This window comes from Aedes albopictus, chromosome 1, assembly GCF_035046485.1.
Source record: "Aedes albopictus strain Foshan chromosome 1, AalbF5, whole genome shotgun sequence".
NCBI classification, from domain to species: domain Eukaryota; kingdom Metazoa; phylum Arthropoda; class Insecta; order Diptera; family Culicidae; genus Aedes; species Aedes albopictus.
In genome coordinates this window covers 27,063,292-27,072,289 of record NC_085136.1, presented here as the reverse complement: position 1 = coordinate 27,072,289, position 8,998 = coordinate 27,063,292, and the positions used below count along the sequence as shown (strand labels likewise).

Genomic DNA, 8,998 nt, shown 5'->3' with positions numbered 1-8,998 from the left:
CCAGGTAGCCGGTGGAATGCCAGGTCAGCAGCCAGGCGGACAACCCGGTGGCCCTGGAATGGTTGGCGGGATGCGAAGTATGCCGTTGGGCGCCAATCAACCTCAAGGAGCTGTTCGGATGATGATTCCTCCGAATCAGATGATGAACAATGTCCTTCCCAATGCCACTAGCGATGCTTCCAATGTTGGTCCAGGGGGTGGCCTTCCTGTGACTAGTCAAGCTCCAGGTGGATCAAACCAAAGTAACCAAGTCAGTCAAATGGCTGCCGTCCTCCAGCAACAACAGCAGCAGCAACAGCAACAACAATCTAATGCTCAACTACAACAGCAACAACAAGGGCAAAATCAATCTCAAAATATCATTCCATTGCAAGGTAATGTTCTGTTCAATCAGGACGGCCAAGGTCCCGTTCAGCAACAGCAACAACAACAGCAGCAACCCGGCGGAGCCAATGCCGGTGGTCCTGGTGGCCCTGGTGGCAACTTCCCGGCCAACCAGATGCTTGCCGCTCCAGTGCAGGGTACCAAAGATTGGCACCATTCCGTAACGCCTGATCTCCGGAATCATCTCGTCCATAAGCTAGTTCAAGCCATCTTCCCGTCACCGGATCCGTCGACCATGTTCGACAAGCGAATGTACAACCTGGTGGCGTACGCGAAGAAAGTCGAAGGCGATATGTACGAAATGGCCAATTCACGGTCGGAATACTATCACCTGCTGGCAGAGAAGATCTACAAAATTCAGAAGGAGCTGGAAGAGAAACGACAGAAACGAAAAGAACAGCAAATGCAGCAACAGCAGAGGCAAGCCCAAGAACAGCAACAACAGCTCCAGCAACCCGGCGGAAATGCCCAGATCCGGCCGATGAACCCCAATCAACAAGGTCCAGGAATGATTGGTCCGAACATGGGCGCCAACAATGTGATGCAGATGCCCCGGCAGGTTGGGCCGAACATGCTGAATCAGAACAACATGATGCAGCAGAATCGTATGCAACTGAACGCTGGACAACAACCTCAACAGCAGCTGTTTGTCTCTCAACCGGGACCGAGTCCAAACAGTATGGGACAACAGCAACAAACGGTGCTCCCAGGTGGTCTGTCGCCGTTTACCTCTCAACAGCAGCAGGTCATGAACAATCATCCTCCAGGAATGACGCCACCTTCATCGCAGCAGAACGCCTCCCAATTTATGAACGGTCCTTCGATAGCCGACAGTTCACCAAGTGGGTTGCAGCAGTTCAACGACATCATGAAGGCGAAGTATGCAAATGCCGGACAAGGAGCGATAGCAGTAGCGAACGCTCAGAATACTTCCATGCCTGGATCTACCGGAGGAATGAATCAAACCGTCACACCTTCCCTCCCATCACCATTCGGAAGCAGTGGGTCAGCGAACTCCATGCAACCGAACAACACCTTCAACGGCAGTCAAATGTTGAACAGTAATTGTGCAAGCAGTACGCAGCAACAACGGAATAGCCTAGGTCAAATGCCGGCCACCCCAACCAGCGGTGGAGATCTCCTGAACTCTTCCGGAAATAGTGTTCCCATTCCGTCACCTTCACCAAGCTTAACCCCAAATGGACCGATTCCGCCACCGCCGGTTAGCACTCCCAATACACCAAATGTATCGGCTCTGTTGACTTCCGCGCCAGAACCGACTCCTCCACCTCCAATCTCGTCACCAATTCCGATCTCGACGCCACCTGCCCTGGGCGCCTTATCCAACAGTAGTAGTAGTAGTATGCCGGCAACAACCTCAGCCGCTCCAATAACCAGCACGGCGTCCAGCGGGCCTACGACAACGACGACCGCTTCCTCTGGAGGCACTACCAGCACAACGCCTTCGTCATCCATCCCGCCCTCGTCCACCAGCACTACCACCACCGCCAGCAGTACCATAAACCGTTCCTCATCGTCATCCCTGAGTTCACAGATGGCCGCTTTAGAAGCGGCAGCTCGTGACCAGGACGAGGACTCCCAATCGGGCTCCGGCGGGCCGAACACCTCCGCCAACGAGTCCAGCGCCAAGGGTGGCAAGCTGGAACTGAAGCAGGAATCGGACATCAAATCCGAACCGGACACCAACCACATGGACACGTCCGACAGTGGGTCCGGTGCGGGCGCCGGTGGAGGCAAAAGCGTCAACAACGACAACTGCCCCAGCATCAAGCAGGAAATTAAGACTGAACCCATGGATACGAGCGAAAGCCAGGATGGGACCGAGAAGAGCAACAGCAAACTGGACGTGGTCAAGTGCAAGGAGGAACCGATGTCGCCATCGAGCGGGAGTGCCGCCACCGTCAATGCCGTCGTCAAAAGCGAACCGAAAGTCTTTCCCGAACCGATCCAGTCGGATCCGGCCGACAGCAAGAAGAAGTGCTGTAAGTACCTACAACCACTGTTTTTGTTTTTAGGATTTGAGATCTAATGTGTTTTTTTCTTCTGTCGAAACAGCCTTCAAACCGGAAGAACTGCGGGAAGCGTTGCTTCCTACGTTGGAAAAGTTGGTTGCACAGGAACCGGAATCGATTCCCTTCCGAATGCCGGTGGATCCGACGACGTTGGGTATTCCGGATTACTTCGACATCGTGCGCAAGCCCATGGATTTGAGCACGATCCAGAAGAAGCTGGACTCGGGCCAGTATTCCGACCCGTGGGAGTACGTGGACGACGTGTGGCTCATGTTCGACAACGCGTGGCTGTACAACCGGAAGACGTCCCGCGTCTACCGGTACTGCACGAAGGTGAGTTGTTTTGAGGATTGCTGAGGTAGAAGAATGTGGGTATCTAATGAGAGAAATGTTTGTTCTTTTATCAAACGCAGCTGTCGGAAGTGTTCGAGCAAGAAATTGATCCGGTGATGCAATCGCTGGGATATTGCTGTGGTCGGAAGTACACCTTTAATCCCCAGGTGCTGTGCTGCTACGGTAAGCAGCTGTGCACGATCCCACGGGATGCCAAATACTACAGCTACCAGAACCGGTAAGTGGAAGGAATTATGTTTTCCATTCTCTTTAGTTTGTCTCATGTGCCATTCGATGTATATTAGGGTCTCAACTAACACATTAATTGTTGTAGTTTCTCGGTTAATGAAAGGAACAGTATTGACGAAGATTTTCTAGAATGATAACGCTTCCTTCAGAACAAATTGCACAAAATATTGAAATGCTAACCATTTTACGATAAAAAAAGTTCAAAATGCAAGGTTTATCAAGAAGAAATCTGGATAACTGTGTTAGAGGAACAAGAGGAGGGCTCCTAAATCAAGCATATATTTCCGGCATGCCGACGATTTCCGTAAGATTCTCCAAATTCCATCTGAATCTGGAAGGTAAAATCCATCCATAAATTCTTCCCAAAGATTTCCCCGGAAATTCCGTCTGAGTTTCTTTCTGGAGACTTCTACAGACATTTATACCTCTTCAATTGCCTTCCAGGATTTCTCACAAGATTCATCCCGTATTTTTCACGGCAGTTTTCTTAATAGTCTCGCATTTATCACGGAGGTTTTTGCAGATTCCTAACGTTTTTTTTTTTCGAATTCTCACCGATTTCTCCTGCAGTTTTTCACAAGGATACTGTAGAATCTCTTTCAAGAGATTTTCCCGGTATTGCTTCTAGAGTCCTTATTCGAAAAACAAGTTAAATCTTTAAAGTACCTGAATATACGTGCTAGAGAGGCAGTAGCAGGGCTTCCAGATCTAGTAGATGGAAAGTCGCTGATACCGATAAGATACTGCAAGTTCCTTGCGGACTCAGCTGAATCCGGAAGATAAAATTCAGCTAGGAATTCCACTTCAAGGATTTGCTCGGAAATTCGTTCTGGGTTTCTTTCTGGAAATTCTAGAAAATACCTGTTGGAATGTCTCCCAGGGTTTCTCACAAGAATTCTTCCTTAATTTTCACACCATTTTTCTTGATATGCCTTTCCATAGGTATTCATGGTATTCTGCCCAGAATCTCTCATGTTTTTCTTTCCTCCTATGTTTTATCCAAAGAAATTTTCGTGGTATTTTCAACAAAATTTATCCCGTTATCCCGAGATCTCCACAAGAGTTTTTCTCGGGATATATGTTGTCGCGGAATATCTCATAGAGTTTCTCTCGGGATTTCTCTTGAGGATTGTTCGCGATTCCTTTCGGTGTTCCTCTTGATGCTTCCCTTGGATATATTCCCACGGAGATGAACCAGCCTCGGGCTAAAAATTTCCCGAATAAAGCTAATAATAATTTCCCGGGATTTCTCCCAGCGCAGCAGCAGGAGTTATTCCTAAGATTTCGGCGAGACCTTCTCCAAGGATTTCTTAAGGTGTTTTTGACAAATTTTCTGTGGGAGTTTCTCCCAGGATTTCTTCCGAAGTTTCTACTGTACCCAGACACCCAGTAATCGTGCGTTCATGGCTCCATTTAGGCGCATGTAAAAGGTACTCATATTGCCTCTACTGTGTATCTTATGCAACAACTTATACGATTACTGGTTTTCTAGTTAATTTATTCAAGAAATTTCGGTGAGCTTTTTTCTAGAGAAGTATCCCTGGGTTTCTACAGGACATGCTACAGGAGGTTTCCTAAAGGTTTTCGCGGCATTTCTTTAGAAATTTAGCCAGAGATTTCTGTCAGAGTTTCTCCTGGGACTTCCCTCAGAATATTCCTTTCGGTGTAGGATGTCTCTTGGAGTTTTTCTAAATTTTCCCTGGACTTTCTCCTAAGAATTTTCTCGGGAGTGCCTTCTGGGATATTCTGCAGAAGCAATTGCTAATGTTTCTCATGTAGTTCTTGCCGTGATTTCTTTCAGAACTTTTCTTAGCTTTTCGTAGTTATTTATCGATTTTTTTGCAGTGATTCACCTGAGATGATTATCTTTATAGATTTTCTAGGCATTATTTTCAGAGCTCTTCCCGGAATTCTACCAGAAATTGTCCCGAGATTCTATATGCTCCTTGTAATTTTTTTTTTTGAAGTTGCTCCCGGAGCTCTTGCAGGGTTTTTTTCTCAGAATGTTTCTAGAAATGTTCCTTGTAGGAAAATCCCGAAGAAACTCCGCAAAGGTTTATTGGGACACCTCGACAGAAAGTTCGGAAGAAATCCTGGGAAAAAACTGGGACATCTCGGAAGTTCTGGGAGTAGTCCCGGGAGAAAATATTAAGGAAATTCAAGAAAGAACTCTGAAATCATCTAGGAGCAATTCAGGGAAAAACTACGGGTGCAATTTCGCAAGAAATACCAGAAACTCTGGATGAACTTCTGCAAAAAAAACCAGAGAGAAATTATTGGAAAGCTATTCCCGGAAACTACAGATCTAAATTCCTTAAGAAACTTTTGATAAATTGTGGATGAAAATCCGGGAAGAATTTAACGAGATACTCTGGAAGCATATCGAGAAAACCTCTAGAGGAAGGTATACTCGATTAGTGGACGAGTGAAAATGGATGCCTTCAAGCAAGCGCTTGTTTTCAGCATCTTTTCGCTGATAGGTATTTGGCAGTATTGCTACGATGATTATATCATCTGAAGTAGCTCAAACATTAATTTGAGATGCTTCAGTTTGATGGAATACTTAGGTAGTACAGTTCATGGATAACTTAACATAGAATTGCACCTAACCCGCGCATTTGTTCGCTTTACACTGAAAGCAAACAATCTATCACCCGCGTCAGATGATCGATCAATGTTTACTTCTCAATCTATTTTTTATACAAATTGAGAATTGAAGTTAAGGCTGTTACTTGACGTGACGGACTAAACAAAATGTGCTTCAATGGATACAAAAAACACGTCGCATTACCATAGTAATGCTATTATTAAATGTTATTTTACAATGAATCTTCTTTAAGTTTTCGAAGTAAAAGAATAGCATGAAACGAACTCATCCATTTTTGTATCTCCACCTTTTTCTCCATCTCCATTCTCCATATTCTGCATTTATTGAATATGCTAGTGACTTTTCGAGGTTTTGGACTACCAAGCTACCGTAGGGGTAGGCGGGGCATAATGAGCAGGTGGGGCATAATGAGCAGCTTGTATTTTCACTGTAAATTTCCAAATTTTCAAAACAAATTGCTTGATTGTAGTTTAATTACCTCAAATCCAATGAATTGATGACGAAACATTTGTCAAAAAAGCCGTTAGCTTTGAAAAAATAGTGAAAATGCGTGAAGTGGTCATGTACTGGGGAAATATTATAAGAATCAGCTGACCTAAAATAAGGTTTTGGAATCAAAATAAGAACGTAATGGGTATCTATCAAATTTCTTGATGTTTACTGGGTCAATGAAATGTATCTGTAACACTTTCAAAATATTTGTATAATTATTTTGTTAAAAAATATACTTTAAAAAGTTGATAGAAGGGTGGGGCAAAATGAGCAACTGATGGAAAAATGATGAAAAATTTTAACATTTTAAACAAACGATTTTCACTTATGGTTTTCTCTGTTACGATGCATATAGTAAGGTTTTATCATTAATTTTCAATTTATTAGCTTTGGAAAATCAGTATCTGTAAATTATCACCGTTTAAAAATGTATTAATAGTAAACTCCATGGAACCCCTTCGTTCCCTACGAATTAAACCCCATAATCCCCTCAAATTCTTATTGGTTGTTGCCGGTATGCTTTATCATTGACAAGAACAGTCAGTTAACATTTGATTGTGCACAAAACAGGGATTGATCATCCTGCCCCACCTAGGGTGCTCATTATGCCCCACCTCTAAAACGCAATCCACGATTTTATACGTTTTTAAAAACATTAAATTTTGCAACGTTTATAGCTATATTCGAAATTTCAACAATTAGTTTTTGTCAGATAAGGTTAAAATGAGGATTATACGTCAAAATTACACATTGATTGCGCTTAATTTACTGGATTTGGTGGCAAAATGCTTAAGCTGCTCATTATGCCCCGCCTACCCCTACTTTACGCTAAAATTATTCCTTTTCTCGCGCACAAACGTACAACGACACCGGCCGGCACTAACACTATCCCCACCAGTGCGTAGTAAGTCCGGTGAGTAGTAGAGGTGTGCAAATCGATTTCATTTCTGATACCCACCCGTTTTACGATTGTACGAAAGCTCTAGAATGTTGCTAATTAAGTCCTCAAGTGTTTCGTTAGAATTAAATCCCTGGAGAAATTTCTAGTGTAATCCCTGAAGAAATGCCTTGAGGAATCTCCTATGGAATTCCTGGAGGGATCCTTGAAGGAATCCGTGATAGAACTCCTTGGAGGAACTCACTGATGAATCCCTGAAAGAACTTCTGGAGAAATTCCTGAATTCCCGGTGGAATCCCGGAAGGAATCTCCGGGGAATCCCAAAAAAAAACTCCCAGGGGGAATCCCGGAAGGCATTCCTGGAGGAATCCCTGAGGACATTCAATGGAGGAATATCCGAGGACATTCCTGGAGGAATCCCCGAGGACATTCCTGGAGAATTCCCTGAGGAAATACCTGGTGAAATCCCAGAGGGAATCCCAGAAGGAAAATTCGGAAGAGATCACCAAAGGAATTTCTAGAAGAATCCCTGAGGAAATTCCTGGAGAATTTTCCGAAGTAAATCCTGTACGATTTTTCGATCAAAACCCTTGAGGATGCTCCGAAGGAATTCCTGACAAAATTTCTAGAACAATCCCTGAATGTCCTTCAGGAGGAACCCCAGACGGAACTCCTGATGGACGGATCTCTGAAGGTACTTCTGGAGGGTGCCCTGGTGAAATGTCTGGAAAATTTCGGAGGGAGCTTCTGGAGGATTTTTCGAAGGCACTCCTATTGTAATCCATGAATTAACTCCAAAAAAACTGAAGGAATTTGTCGAAGCATCTCATGGAACCTCAAGGAACACCTGGAGAAATTCGCCAAGGAATTCATGGAGATATCCCTGAAGGAATTGCAGAAGAATTGCGGAGTGTCTTTTGGAGAAAAGGAAGTTTTCGTATATTCAGGTATAGAAATTCACCGTTCTTCGGTTTGTTCCGACAATCGAATCTTGCGACACATCGAACCGGGCCCGGCAAAACTTTATCTTTAATATATGTGTCCGTTTGTGACAAACGCAATCTTAAATGCATGATAGTACAACAGTTTCAAAAATTATCAAAGATTATCACTTTTTTATATTTAACTTGTAGAAAGCTGTCTTGTTTTTGTTTGATATTCAGATTGAAATCATGAGGAAGGTGATATCAACCGCGATAGCAACGGTTGGGTCTGGTTGCTAAATGAATCCACTGTTCACCGGGAAGGTAGGTTGCCATTTCCAAAACGATTTGGCAACGGTTGGTGGGGTTCGTGCGTTACGATGGCGGTTGCGAATTTGGGTTTACTCACGCATGGGTGGGCATCGTCTAAGCGAATGCATATTTGACAGTTTATGCCGCCCAACGTGCATCGTACGACTCCCAGCATCATTCATTCATTTATTTAGTTAACATCAAATTCATGATAATACTGAATCAACAATTTGCCGCCATAATACTCGATTTGCAGCTGCAGCTCTCCAACGTCGGTCACGCCCAACACTCGCCAGATCACGCTCTACCTGGTCCGCCCATCGTGCTCTCTGCGCTCCACGCCTTCTTGTACCAACCGGATGGTTAGCAAACACCAACTTTGCAGGGTTGTTGTCCGGCATTCTTGCAACATGCCCTGCCCATCGTATCCTTCCGGCTTTGGCCACTTTCTGGATGCTGGGTTCGCCGTAAAGTGCAGCGAGCTCGTGGTTCATCCTTCTCCGCCACACACCGTTCTCCTGCACGCCGCCGAAGATCGTCCTTAACACCCGTCGCTCGAAAACTCCGAGTGCTTGCAGGTCCTCTCCCAGCATCCTCTTCCCCGAAAATCAGCAGAACTGCAAATATTAATAATGACAAGAAAATATCAGAGATTTTGGTATTTTCGGTATGCTTTAAGTTTCGCCTAAAAATTTTCTCGAACTTTCTCCCGTTCTCGTGTTGCTCCCGGTATGTCACTCAGAGTTTTCAGGATCTATCCTGGTGT

At 44.6% G+C, this 8,998-nt stretch overlaps 1 protein-coding gene across 2 annotated transcripts in view; it reads left to right on the top strand.

Annotated features, from left to right (window-relative positions):
• The first annotated feature begins 6 nt into the window (after positions 1 to 6).
• Positions 7 to 8,998, top strand: part of LOC109428415 (CREB-binding protein) — a 44,943-nt gene continuing 35,951 nt past the window's right edge. For both annotated transcript variants that reach the window (XM_062844255.1, XM_062844254.1), the window contains exons 1-3: positions 7 to 2,387; positions 2,461 to 2,750; positions 2,831 to 2,988. In XM_062844255.1, the coding sequence (XP_062700239.1) occupies positions 17 to 2,387; positions 2,461 to 2,750; positions 2,831 to 2,988 (2,819 nt within the window). In that variant the 5' untranslated portion in view covers positions 7 to 16. The remainder of the gene's footprint in view (positions 2,388 to 2,460; positions 2,751 to 2,830; positions 2,989 to 8,998) is intronic.